This window comes from Oratosquilla oratoria, chromosome 15, assembly GCF_046742065.1.
Source record: "Oratosquilla oratoria isolate Oo_2021 chromosome 15, ASM4674206v1, whole genome shotgun sequence".
NCBI lineage: Eukaryota > Metazoa > Arthropoda > Malacostraca > Stomatopoda > Squillidae > Oratosquilla > Oratosquilla oratoria.
In genome coordinates this window covers 5,943,653-5,958,652 of record NC_134791.1, presented here as the reverse complement: position 1 = coordinate 5,958,652, position 15,000 = coordinate 5,943,653, and the positions used below count along the sequence as shown (strand labels likewise).

General features: G+C 38.9%; 2 protein-coding genes across 5 annotated transcripts in view; one reads left to right on the top strand and one right to left on the bottom strand.

The window, feature by feature from the left end:
• Positions 1 to 5,320, bottom strand: part of LOC143033500 (protein Fer3-like) — a 12,535-nt gene extending 7,215 nt beyond the window's left edge. Inside the window, exons 1-2 of the mRNA XM_076199009.1 lie at positions 5,299 to 5,320; positions 2,401 to 2,629 (exon numbers count right to left, since the gene is read on the bottom strand). Coding sequence (XP_076055124.1) covers positions 2,401 to 2,629; positions 5,299 to 5,320 — 251 coding nt within the window. The remainder of the gene's footprint in view (positions 1 to 2,400; positions 2,630 to 5,298) is intronic.
• Positions 1 to 15,000, top strand: part of LOC143033271 (transmembrane ascorbate-dependent reductase CYB561) — a 116,943-nt gene that overhangs the window by 26,461 nt on the left and 75,482 nt on the right. The gene's annotated exons all lie outside the window — the stretch shown is intronic.

Sequence of the window (15,000 nt, the reverse complement as noted above, 5' to 3'; positions counted from 1 at the left end):
TCGCCCTTCTCTCTCTCTCTCTCTCTCGCTCGCCCTTCTCTCTCTCTCGCTCGCTCGCCCTTCTCTCTCTCTCTCTCTATCTCCCCCTCTCTCTCCATCTCCTGCCTCTTTATCCTCCCCTCTCTCTCTCCCACTCTCCTCTCTTTCTCCTCTCTCTCACTCTTACTCCTTTCTCTCTCCCCTCTCTCTATCTCCTCCCTCTGCTCTTCCTCTCTCCCTCTCCCTCCCCTCCCTCTCACCTCCTTCCCTCCCTCTCCCCTCCTCCCCTCCTCTCCTCTCTGTTCTCTCTCTCTCTCTATCTATCTATCTATCTATCAATCTCTGTTTGAGATAGAATGTGACAAGCGGACACAACGACCCAGAGTATATATCAGTATGTTTATCTTCACACACACACACACACACACACACACACACACACACACACACACACACACACACACACACACACACACACACACACACACACACACACACACACACACACACACACACAAAGAGAGAGAGAAAACAAGAGGACATGAAAAGAAACTCAAAAAGGATAGTTATAGAAGAGACTCTGAAAAAGAACAACTTCCCACACAGCGTGGTGGATATCTGGAATGAAATGGATGATGCAACAATGTGTGCAAATACTATACAAGAATTTAAGAACAAACTTGATGCTGAAAGATACAAAGACAGGTCACTACGAGCATAGCTCACATCCCGTAAATACATGCACACACACACACGTACACACACATGTACACACACACACACACACTAACAAATTGGTGTGTGCGTGCATGTATACAGTCAGCATTAACCATAAATCGGACAATGTGAGCTCGGACCTCTGACCCTGAGGGGGTATTAATGTCGATCACGGGTCCAGCACGTGATCTAGGACCTTGAGGGGACTCCGTAGATGAGGGTAGCCACCTTGCAGCCTCTCCAGTCGAGCCTGGACTGTGGTTGGTCACATACGTGTACAGAAGTCAACCTCCGAAACGAGAGAACGTGTCGGGTCGTTTTAAGGATCCAGTCTTTAGGCACCACTTCGGGTAAGAAGACCAAACGGGTGTTTGAGGTTTGTGTTTCTTTGTTTCACTACCCTGGTCTTGATGTGGGTAGTTTTTGGATGTGATGAGGTTGGGGATAATGTGATTTCTCATATATATATATAATACGTATGTATTTCATCGAAAGGGATGGCTAATTGTTTATTTATTCTAAAATTATTTTCCATATATCTTACTATGGATTTGTGTTCCTTTGAAAGGAAGGTTATGACTTTACTGTGGGTGGTCATGTTTGCTATATCGCGATTTCGGGTTCAAGACCCATCTTCAGTAGCTGTAAGGAATATTCTATCTTCAGGATAAGAATTATTCCAATGTTATGTTTAATTATTTTACCATATATATTTAAATTTCTGTACTTATTTTTCAACGGGGGAGGTCACCGGTCGCCTGGAAGAGGTTACCCAGTAACTCAGGCAGTGATGAAATGTCATGTACTAGGGGAAGCCTCCGGCTTCGTGTTGTGACGAAATGTCCTGTGCTTGGGATTGTGGCGTTTTGTCTCGGCTTTGGTTTGTGGGGTTATGTCTCGTGCTTGGATTAGTGACGATTTGTCTCATGCTTGGGAGGGTCTTAAGGTCATCTGCTTGTATATGTTTGTGCTCAACTCTTTAATGTACAATGCTTCTAGGATTGGGAGGCGTCTGTCATCTGTACATATTTCTAAAATCTCGGAGTTTTCTGCGAGTATATATATATATATATATGTATATATATATATATATATATAGTATATATATATATATATATATATATATATATATATGTATGTATTATTTCATTCTCTCGTGCAAGACTGCGTACGAATCCAGGCGTTGGGCTCCCCCCCCACGCAGTCATAGCACTTAGGGCAAAGGTGAATATCCCTGTCACACCTAAGCGCCTCGTGGTGCGAGCCCCATTAACGTCAGCAGGGTTTTCCCACATTTGAATAAAATCGCCTAACGGCAGCAAATATAAAGAGACTGGATGTCAACCGGCGGCAGTCCGGATAGAGAAAGATGAGGGGGGTCCCTCCATTTCCCTTTCATTTCCTTTATTTATTATTATTATTTTTCATCTACTTGCCATTCTCTCTCTCCCTCCCTCCTTCGCACTCTCTCTCTCCCTCCCCCACTCTCTCTCTCTCTCTCTCTCTCTCTCTCTCTCACATACTCACATACACATGTGTGTCTGTTGGGTCCTGTCTCATATTCTCCATATATCATAACTGTGTGTGTGTACATGTATGTATGTTTGTGTTCACCTTAGTTAAGGAATAAAACAAAGAATACACGAAAAAGAAGAAGAAGAAGAGCCTCTTTGGTTCGTGTCTGTCTGTTTGTTCGCCACTCACCGCTGAGGTACGACGCATTGTCCTCTGAAGGGATGGTTCTGCCAGATGTCGTGGAGGGGCAGCGAAACGGTGAAGGCGTCGGGGGCGGAGTAGGACGGGAGGGCGGGGGGCCCGGACCCCCCGTGGCCGTCCCCCCACACGAAGCCGTGGCATCCGCCCCCCGCCGCCGCTGCGGCAGCCGCGGCGCTGTAGACTCCGCCCCCGCCGTAGGTCACTTCGTAGCCGAACTCTGCAATGGCGAAGGGAGATGAGGAGCACGGCTTTGTATGTTTTGTGTATGTATGTTTTATATATGTTATGTGTATGTTTTGTATATGCTTTGTGCATGTATGTTCTATATGTGTTTTGTATTTGTATGTTTTATATAAGTTATGTGCTTTGTATTTGTATGTTTTATATATGTTATGTGTGTACTTTGTATATGCATGTGTGTTATGTGTATGTTTTATGTATATGTGTAAGCTTTGTATATGTATGTTTTATGTATGCTTTGTGTATATATGTTTTACATATGTATGTATGCTTTTTATGTTTTATGTATGTTATGCGTAAGCTTTGTATATGTTTTATATATTATGGGTATGTTTTATGTATGTTATGTGTATGTTTTGTATATGCTTTATATATGTAGGCTCGGTATGTGTAATATGTTAGGTGTAAGCTTTGTATATGTTTTATGTATGTTATGTGTATGCTTTGTATATGTTTTATATGTTAAGTGTAAGCATTGTATGTGTATGTTTTATACAGTAAATGTTATGTGTATGCTTTGTAATTGTATATGTTATGTCTATGCTTCATATATGGTGTGTGTATGTTTTATGTGTGTGTGAAAGTGGTATAGTTGTATATGTACGTGTGATTGATATATGTACCTATAGTTTATGTAAGTATGTGTGTTGTATGTGTGAAAATGGTGTAGTTATGTATGTATATGCATGTTTGATATATGCACCTATATTTTGTGTACATTTTATGTACTGTATGTAAAAGTGGTTGTATTATACTCGTATATATATGTGTGTGTGTGGGTGTGGGTGTTTGTAAGATCTTGTTCAATTTCTTCAAATAGGTTTAAAGGTAATTGCCGAAGATCCTCATTCAAGCTAGAAGAGATTAGCGTGTATATAGAAATCAGTGGGGAACAATTTATATAAAATCTAGACAGACTAGGGCCGGAGCTATGACACAGAATGTAACTCTAGTAGTAAAATTAGATGATAGATTTGGTTACTAGAAATATACCTATTTATTTCTAATACAAAGGATAATTTTCATAAAAAGATATTAGACTTTGTTATAGGAAGCTTTGGGCAAATATCTATCTTGGTAGAAATTATTTTTCTAGAGAAACTTTAATAATTAATTATAAACAAGGTGACATTTCATAAAAGGTACAGTTTTATGTCGTTTGTTGATGTGTAATTTTATTTATTTTGTTTTTATTTTTACATGTTCATATATGCAATTTAATTATTTTATTGTTTACTTTTTACGTAATTTCATTTATATATTAAATGCTGTCGTAATTTTAGTAAAAAAAAGATGTAATTGTTGACAAAACAATGGCGATAGAATGTAGAGTATCATTTATAATTGTATTCAAAATGTCTGCCTCTAGACAGCCATTAATGATTACCGTATAGCATAAGTTTTATCCAGTCACTAGTTTAAGGCCTATTGACACCCCTATGGACCACAGGCCCGTGACATTCCTTTAATTGGAGATTATTGAAAACTGATTACCGTGGCCAGAAAAAAATATAAAAGTGAGCCATTTGATGGAAAGCTGTGAAAGAGTGGAAATTAGATTAATTATAGGGAAAATAAATAAGATAGTAATAATAAAAAGTGAGTGAAGGGTTACAGTAATTAAATGAATAAGATTAATGATTAAGATGATAAAAATAAATTACAAAAAGGGGAAAATATGTTGCTGTAGTCTCTACTGGATAGTCAATACTTTTACAAGTTTTGCAAAAATAAAAAATGAATAAATAAATAAACAAAAATAATAGTAATTAGATAAATAAATAGAAGTGGAAAATAGAAAATAAAAAGAGTTAAAGAGGCGTTCTCGCCCAATAGTTTCTGGACTGCACAAAATGATGTCGAGTGTTTTGTGTTAATTGATTGATTTATTTTTGTTTACTTTTTTATATCATATGAAGTTTTACCACGTAAATTTTTACGTTGCACAATATTTCAAATCGCTGCCATTTACATGCAAATGTACATTTTACTTTGAATATATATATATATATATATATATATAATATATGTAATATATATATGTTTATATAAACTGTATATATATATTACATGAAGGGGAGGAGGAAAGTCATCTGATGACCGGCCGACGGAAAATGCACAACGAAAATCTGTAAAACAATTTTTTTTTATTAATCATATCACTGTTATTCCTTCGGCCGAATAAAATTCACAGTGACAACAAGAGATGTGTTTAGTACAGGGGTTCCCAAACATTTCAGCTCATCGACCCCCTAGTAAAGTTTAAGATTTTCTATAGACCCCCAAACTATTAATTCACGAATTACCTGTATGTCAGTTTATTATTATTATTGGTGTTGTTATTGGAATTAATGCTAGTAATATTATAAATTATTATAGTTGTCATTGTTGTTATTATTGTAATTTTTATTATTATTATAATTTTAGATATCAATAGTGTTATCATAATTTTGATCCGTTATAAAAAAGCTAAATGGCAACATTCATCAAGGCGATGGCGTTCCAATAATGATACAGACACTTTCACATATGTTTTTTTTTTTTTTTTTTTTTTTTTTTTTTTTTTTTCTTTAAGTTTAGATATTGGTTGGTTGATTATTCTCACTCTTTCAGTACGGGAAGAGAACAGGAGCATTTCATGCTAACCATTTATTTTTAAAGACTGCATTTCGACCCCATAGTAATGTACTGACCCCTTTCGACCCCCTAGCAAGTTTAGTAAATAAATGTAAAAATTCAGTTAACATGGACACTTTGCTGTACTGGGTATATCTCTTCGCTGAATGTGGAACAAATTATAAGAAATAGCAATGTAGGTTAGAAAACATGAAATAAAAACAAACGATGAAAAGTAAAAATAACAATGAAGGTTAAAGATACATTGAGGTTCTTGAATCGTACCGGACGCTTGGGTGAGCAAGTGAAAGCGACATGACGTAGTAAGTCTGTCGCGTAGACGACGCAGTCGAATGGAAGTGGGAAGAAAAATGTACATTGAATGTTTACCGTATTTGTGTATATTATTTGAGTGTAATAACATGTACAAATGAGCGAATTTCGTGGTATGGGGGATATTATGTTAAAAGAAATTTTTGTTTGAGATTAATTTAGTTGTGAAATCCGAAAATAATTATTTTCGGAATTTATTTATCGTTGATCAATCACTGTTGGTTCATTACAACGGTAGAATTTTTGTAGATATTTTGTGCCTATAACGAATTCGGCTACAGTGCATCGTACTTGCCGATCTGTCGCCCGTCGGCGGCCGCAACTTAGCCTTCGGAAGTCTATTGGACAGTCGACGGCGATTGTCAGCTTACAGTAGTTGTGTGTGTTTGAGTTTCTTGATTACTGAACTGCACATTACTCTTATTCTGTCCCCAGGTGATATTATTCGTGTCCACAAGGATAGTGCTAGATGGAGACGCTAGAAGACTTTGTCAGAGGAATTGTCTTTTTGTAGCGGGAATGCAAAGGAATGTAACGAGAGGATATACACGTGTGTGTGTATATATATATATACACACACACACACACATATATATATATATATATATGTGTGTGTGTGTGTGTGTGTGTTTATAATGTTGACAGGGTGAAAAAGAAAGAAGCAAAGTTTGAGACAGAAATACACAGTGTGTTGTGTGGTGTATTTGTATCTTACTGTAGACGGGAAGAGAAACAGACACAGGAAATACGGGGAGGCTGAAAAATGAAATCTGAATAAAAATAGTCTTTTATATTAGGATTGAAAATGGTGAAACACAGCTTAGATCAAAGTATAAAGAAATGGCCTCACTGATTAAAAAGGACACGCGAACAACGAAATGTAACAACGAAATTAAGTTTGCCAGACAAGCGAGATCCAACACAATGGGCTTTTGTCATCTCTGCAGAACTAAAAATAAGGATAAGGATAGGTCCAATTAAAACCTAATAAGATATCTTGATAGATTCAGAGGAGAAAATATGAACTAGGATTTAATAGACATTTTCTCTCAATTTATACAAAGGACAAGATTCAGAGAAAATGAGCAAGGGTTTAATAGATATTTTCTCGATTTTTACAAAGAAGATTCAGAGAAATAAGCGAGAATTTAATCAATATTTTCTCTCGATTTTTACAAATGAGATTGAGAGGAAAAATAGGCTAGGTTTTAATCAATATTTTCTCTCGATTTTTACAAAGGAGATTCAGAGAAAAAATAGGCTAGGTTTTAATCAATATTTTCTCTCGATTTTTACAAAGATAGATATGGTACCTGACTGTGAACTAAACTTTAGTGGGGATAAGAGAAGTAGACTAATTAACATCAACATTAACAAGTTAATCAAACAGATTGATAGAATTAAAACTACAAAATCCCCCCAGGTCCAGACGATTTTTTGTTTTGTTCCGAAAGTGATTAAAGAGTTTAATTTTGAAATTTGCGACCAATTAACCGAAGTATTAATAAGTCGGTAGACACTGGATTCTTGCCTATAGCCTGGCCTTTGGAATGAATAAAATCTGTTGACGGCATTAACAAACTAACACTTGTACAATGTCAACAACGTGGTTGTGGTACGTATATACAAATATATGTACACTATATATATATATATATTATATATATATACATATATATATATATATATATATATATATATATATACGTGTGTATGCAAATACACATACAACCGTGTACATACATGTATGTATATACAAATACTTATATACACGTACATATACATTTGTATATGCAAATATTCATACATATATCTATATATAAATATGTACACACACACATACGAGTACATTAATGTATACGAGTGCGTAATTACACAACGCAATCTGCCCAAATCGTTTTTGTCTATCGGGTGCCACGACCTCAGCAGTCCGGAGGAGTCCAATTGGGGCAGAGCGACGGCGACCGAGGTGCCCCCCCCCCCAAGGATGAATTCCGAGCAGGAAGGAACCCCAAAGGACCCAAAGGAACCCACCCAAACCCAGGAGATCCCAAAGGACCCAAAGGAACCCACCCAAACCCAGGAGATCCCAAAGGACCCAAAGGAACCCACCCAAACCCAGGAGGAACTCTCAAAGGACCCAGGAGATCCCAAAGGACCCAAAGGAACCCACCCAAACCCAGGAGGAACCCCCAAAGGACCCAAAGGAACCCACCCAAACCCAGGAAGAACCCTCAAAGGACCCAGAAGAAACCCACCCAAACCCAGGAGTAACCCCCAAAGGACCCAAAGGAACCCGCCCAAATCCAGGAGGAACCCCCAAAGGACCCAAAGGAACCCACCCAAACCCAGGAGATCCCAAAGGACCCAAAGGAACCCACCCAAAACCAGGAGGAACCCCCAAAGGAACCCACCCAAACCCAGGAGGAACCCCCAAAGGACCCAAAGGACCCACCCGAATCTAGGAGAAACCCACCCGAACCAAGGAAGAACCCTCAAAGGACCCAGAAGAAACCCACCCAAACCCAGGAGGAACCCCCAAAGGACCCAAAGGAACCCGCCCAAATCCAGGAGGAACCCCCAAATGACCCAAACCCTCCCAAACCCAGGAGGAACCCCAAAAGAACCCAACCGAATCTAGGAGAAACCCACCCGAATCAGGAGAAACCCTAAAGGACCCAAAGGAAACCACCCGAATCCAGGAGAAACCCACCCGAACCCAGGAAGAATCCCAAAGGACCCAAAGGAACCCCCAATCTCAACCCTAGCCCTCGCAAAGAAACCAAGCCATATGAGAACCCCGACCCTTCAACAACCTGACGCAAAGGAAACCAAAGGAAACTATCCCCACCCAAAAGAATCTGACCATAAAGGAAATCCCAGTTACCCCCAAGAAAGAACCCATAAACCCCGAAAAGAACTTCGAACTCAAGAGAACCTCCAAGGAATTTGTACGAACCCCGGGGCACAAAAGAACCTCTAACCTCTTGAAGAACTCTGACCCCATGAACATTCAAAAGAACCCCGACCCTAAGGATTCCTGTCCTCTAAAGGAACCCTTTGTCTCCAAGAACCTACGGCTCCAGGAGAACCCCCTAGCCCCAGAATCCCCGGCTTCAGGAGAACCCCCGGGCTCCAGGAAAACCCCCTCGGACCCCAGGAGAACTCCCCGGCCCCAGGAGAGCGCCCCCCCCCCCCGGCTCGAAGAAAACCTCCCGGCTCCCAGGGAGGTCCTATCACTCCAGGTACTTGGATAATTATATTTCATTCAAAAAAATTGGTTAGGGTAAAGGGTTAAATTTAGGTGGGGTATGATTAGGTTAGGGATTATTCACGAACTCCTAGGTTTTTGCAGATAGACCCCTATAACCACATATATTCTGAAACCTTATAACCCAAGGTACTTGGATAAATATCTTTCATTTGTGTCTACCATAATAAAATAGTAGCCTCTGTCTGTCTGTCTGTTCACGAATTCCCCCCGAAACCAAATACACCATAATCCAGGCTACTTCGATAAGTATATATTTCATTTCCAAAGAGCGTCTCCCTCCTCAAATTGATTTTTTTTTCTTACTTGACATTATATTTCTGATACCTTTATCATTGAGTTGTATTGATACCTGTAACATTTCTCCACAAATTATATCGAAATTAAAATTCTCATCATTTGCGCGGGTAATTTGGCTAGTATATATATATATATATATATGTATATACGAGTATATTCTATATATGAATATGTATATATATATAATATAATAATATGTATATACGAGTATATTCTATATATGAATATATATATATATATATGATGTATATATATATTTATATAATATATTTTATATTATATATGTATGTATGTATTTATATATGTACATGATACATTTTATATGTATATGATATGTATATATATAATATATATATATAATGTATATATATAATATATATATATATATATATATATATATATATATATATATATGTATATACATAGATGTTTGATTGAATACGACAGCATTCTGGAAGTTGTTGATTTTCTTTCTTGTGTTCTCTATTTTTCTAATTATGTTCTTCCCTTGGATAGGGTGGACATAAACCAATTCCTTATAATTCTCCATTTTATTACACGACGTTTCGTCTCTAAAAAGACTTCTTCTGGTATTTCTGTTTTTAAAGATACAATAAATATTTATGATACTACAAGTTTGAATTACATTAATGGTTGGACATATACAAGATTATATTTAGAAATTAAACCTTAGAATTACAGTTAAGTTTAACATATTACAATTATATTTCAAATTCAACAAAACAAAAATAATAACTACTACATGCCTTATAGGTTTAAATGGCTGGTGGCTACATCTTGACCCTGGGTGACCTTCGCTTAGGAAGGTGTGAGGTGATTAGCGGATTACCCGTGGCCTCTGGTCTTTTAAATGATCTCATGACCTGATGAGGAGAGGGGTTGTGTGGAGGGGAGGGAGGAGGGAGAGGTGAAGGGGGGGTGGAGTTGGGTTGTGCTGTGGGGGAGGGGGCAAATGATTGCATCTTATGACTGTACAGAGGTATATTGGATATTAGGTCGCATTGCAGATTGATGGAGGGGGCTTTATCTCTGATGTACATGGCTTCAAGGAGTTGGAGCTTCCTAGAGTTATTATGATGGCCTATGATTTTGGTGTAATTACGCACTCGTATACATGTACGTATTTGTATATGTGTGCGTGAGTGTGCGTGCATTTGTGTGTGTATGTATGTGTGCATGTATGTGCGCACGTACATATTTGTACATAGATATGTTAGTGTAGTTGCATATACATAGGTACATGTATGTGTACTCGTGTATATATATATATATATATATGTATATATATATATATATACATATATATATATATACACACATGTGTGCACGTACGTATAGATGTGTATCTGTATATACACACGAGTATGTACACGTGTATATATATATATATATATATATATATATATATATATATATAATATACACTACATATATTTGTATATGCTACAACCACGTTGTTGACACTGTACAGTTGTTAATGTGTTAATGCCGCCAGCCGATTTTATTCAGTGCAAAGGCACTAATCCAGTGTCTACCGACTTAATAAATACTTCCTTTAACTGGTTACAGATTTCAATTTACTCTCTTTAAGCACTTTCAGGAAAAATCGTCTGGACCTGGAGGATTTTGTAGCTTTAAGTCTTTCAATCTGTTTGACTAACTTGCTTATGTTGATGTTAATTGGTCTACATCTCTCATCCCCATTAAAAGTCTGGTCAGTCAGGTTCCATATCAGTCTTTTCCTTTATAAAAATCGAGAGAAACATCAAATTCTCGCTTATTTTCTCCGAATCTTCTCCTTTGTAAATATCGAGAGAAAACGTCTATTAAATCCTAGCTCATTTTTTTCCTTTGATATATGTATATATGATGTATTATATATATATATATATATATATATATATATAATATATATTTTATATATATACATATGTGTATATATATATGTATATATATATAATATATATCAATGTGTGTGTGTGCGTTTGTATATTACTATAGATGAGAGGCTGAAAAATGAGATTGGAATTAAAAAGAGTTTTATAGGATTGAAAAGTGGAGAACCAGCTTAGATCTATAATGAAATGGCCTTGCTGATTAAAAAGACCACGCGAACAACAAAACGTAACAATGTAATTAAGTTTGCCGGACAAGCGAGATCCAACCCAAAGGGCTTTAGTCATCTCTACAGAACTTAAGATAAGGAAAGGATAGGTCCAATTAAAACCAAGAAAGATGTCTTGATAGATTCAAAGGAAAAAAAAATGAGCTAAGATTTAATAGACATTTTCTCTCGATTTTTACAAAGGAGAAGACTGATATGGTACCTGACTGATCAGACCTTTAATGGGGATGAGAGAAGTAGACTAATTAACATCAACATTAACAAGTTAGTCAAACAGATTGAAAGACTTAAAAGCTACAAAATCCCCCCAGGTCCAGACGAATTTTTTCCCGAAAGTGCTTAAAGAGAATGAATTGAAATCTGCAACCAGTTAATGGAAGTGTTTATTAAGTCGGTAGACACTGGATTAGTGCCTTTGCACTGAATAAAATCGGCTGGCGGCATTAACACGGTAACAACTGCACAGTGTCAACGCGGTTGTATATACAAATGTATGTACAGTATATATATATATATATATATATATATATATATATACACACACACACATATACATACACTTGTACATACTCGTGTGTGTATACAAATACAAATATACGTACGTGAACACATGTGTATATAATATATATATATAATATATATAATATATATACACGAATACACATACATGTACCTATGTATATTCAACTACACTACATATCTATGTACAAATATGTACATACGCACATACACACACACACACAAACACACACACACAAATGCACACACGCACACATATACAAATACGTACATGTATACGAGTGCGTAATTACACAACGCAATCTGCCCAAATCGTTCTTGTCCATCGGTTGCCACGACCTCCGCTGTCCGGAGGAGTCCAATTGGGGCAGAACGACGGCGGACCGATGCTCCCCTAAGGATGAATACCGAGCAGGAAGGAACCCACCTGAACCCAGGAGAACCCCCCCAAAGGACCCAAAGGAACCCAGGAGAACCCCCCCAAAGGACCCAAAGGAACCCACCCAAACCCAGGAGAAAGACCCAAAGGACCCAAGGAACCCACCCGACCACAGGAGTAACCCCAAAGGACCCAAAGGAACCCACCCGACCACAGGAGTAACCCCAAAGGACCCAAAGGAACCCACCCGAACCCAGGAAGAATCCCAAAGGACCCAAAGGAACCCCCAATCTCAACCCTGGCCCTCGCAATGAAACCAAACCCTATGAGAACCCCGACCGTCGAACCTCCGGAAGCAAAGGAACCCAAAGAAAAAACCGCCCACCAAAATAATCTGACCACAAAGAAAATCAAAGTTTCCCCCGAAAAAGGACCCATATTCCCGAAAAGAACTTCGAACTCAAGAGAACCTCCAAGGAAAGCCCTGTCCCCAAAACGAACCCCCGGGCACAAAAGAACCTCTAACCTCTTGAAGAACTCTGACCCCATGAACATTCACAAGAACCCCGACCCCGACCCCCAGCCCCAGAATTCCCGCCTTCAGGAGAAACCCCGGGCCCCAGGATAACCCACGAGCCCTAGGAGAACTCCCGGGTTCCAGGAGAACGCTCTGGCCCCAAGAGAACGCCCCGGCCCCAGAAGAACCCCCAGGCCCTAGGAGAACCCTCAGGCCCTAGGAGAACCCTCAGGCCCCAGGAGAAGCTCCCGGCTCCCAGGGAACCCCTGACATCCAAGACAGCCCCGGCCCCAGGGACCCAAAGGGAATCACGACCCCCAAAAGAACCCCTGGTCGCAGGAGGACCTCCCGGGATCAAAGAGAACCTCCCTGGGTCAAAGAGAACCTCCCGGGGTCAACGAGAACCTCTCGGGGTCCAATATAACTCTCCGGGGACCAAGAGAACCTCCCGGGAACCAAGAAAACCTCTCCGAATCCAGGAAAACCTCTCGGGGTCCAAGAGAAGCTCCCGGGGTCCAAGAGAATCTCCCGAGGCTCAAGAGAACCTTCCGGGGTCCAACAGAACCTTCCGAGATCCAACAGAACCACCCAGGGTCAAACAGAACCTTCCGGGGACCAAGAGAACCCTCCTGGGACCAAGAGAACCTCCCGGGAACTAAGAGAAGCTCCCGGGATCCAAGAAAACCATCCGGGGCCCAAGAAAACCACCCGGGGCCCAAGAAAACCACCCGGGGTCCAATAGAACCTTCAGGGGCCCAAGAGAACCACCCGGGGTCCAAGAGAACCAACCGGGGTCCAAGAGAACCAACCGGGGTCCAAGAGAACCAACCGGGGTCCAAGAGAACCTTCCGGAAACCAAGAGAATCTTCCTGGGTGTAGGAGAATCCGGGGTCTAAGATAATCTTCTGGGGTCCAAGAGAACCGTCTTGGTCTCGGGAGAACCTCCCGGGACAAAAGAGAACCTCCTAGGTCCAAGAGTATCCCCCCCCCCCGGTAAAAAAAAAAAATGAATAAAAGAAAAAAAATAATGAAAGAAACCCGGCACCCTAAGGAACCTCTGCCAAAAAAAATCGCCCACCTCAGGGGAACCTCAGATCATCAAAGGAGGAGCCGTCGGACTATGTGCTAGCTACCTATCTTGACCTCGTATAAACCATCAGTGTCCTCACATCGGCCCCATGTGGATCACTTGTTCTACCCTCTCAGCCCTACAGGAAGCGAATGCTCTGCTGTTCTGTCCTTGTTCTGTGTATAATGTATTTTGTTTTGCTAAAATATCTATATCTTTTACGAACTTGAAATTTTATTTTATGTTTATAATGTTTTTAACGCGTACACAAAAGTACTAGATGTATATTATATTTTTTTTATTATTTTTATGTTGCTCGGTATTTTCTGTAGTATATAATTATTGAAAAAAAAAATGCTCACAAACTCCAATTATGTTTGTTTAATCTTAAATTCATACACGAAAATACACAGTATTGGTCTCCGTCTTATAGAGTGGACGTTAATTCACCAGAATTGGTACAGAGGAGAACGACCAAAATGGTATATGGGTTCAAATTTTTACCTTGCGAAGAGAGGATTAGGCACCTTAACTTACGCTCTCTGGAAAGATGCAGAGTGCCGGGTGATCTAATAGAGGTGTTCAAGTGGACCAAGGGTTTTAACAAGGGTATGCGGACAAGGTCATCATATTAAGACAACAGGGCAGGACAAATTTAGATTTAAGAAGGAAATAACCAAAAGCTGGACTACCAATCAGCGAATGGAATAGACTTTGTAACCTTGTAGTGAGCGCTGGAACTGCCTAGTGTAGGCCTTATGGTCTGTTGCAGTCTCCTTCATTCTTATGTTCTGATATACACATGCATGCACACTGGAATTGGAGAGATACAGGTATTCTATGTGAAGACTAGTTAACAAGATATTTTTATTTTTGTTTTCATGAATAGAATTTATTTAATGTCTTGTTATATTTGTCTATTTATTATTGTATTTGTTTATTTTTAGCAACATTAAGAACTTAATCTCGTTACTCGTATTATAACAAATCATATTCTGATTTGTTAAAACAATATTTGATAACTAGTGTTTTACATTATAACGTTGGGAAGAAGAACAAGGTAAGTAATAGATTAATTTAACGAGGGTTTTATATATATATTAGGTGACAAAATTAGCAACAGCTGATAAAGTACATAGATCAATCAATCATCAATCATGTGAATAAGATTAATGATTTGTGACCCTTAAATGAAACC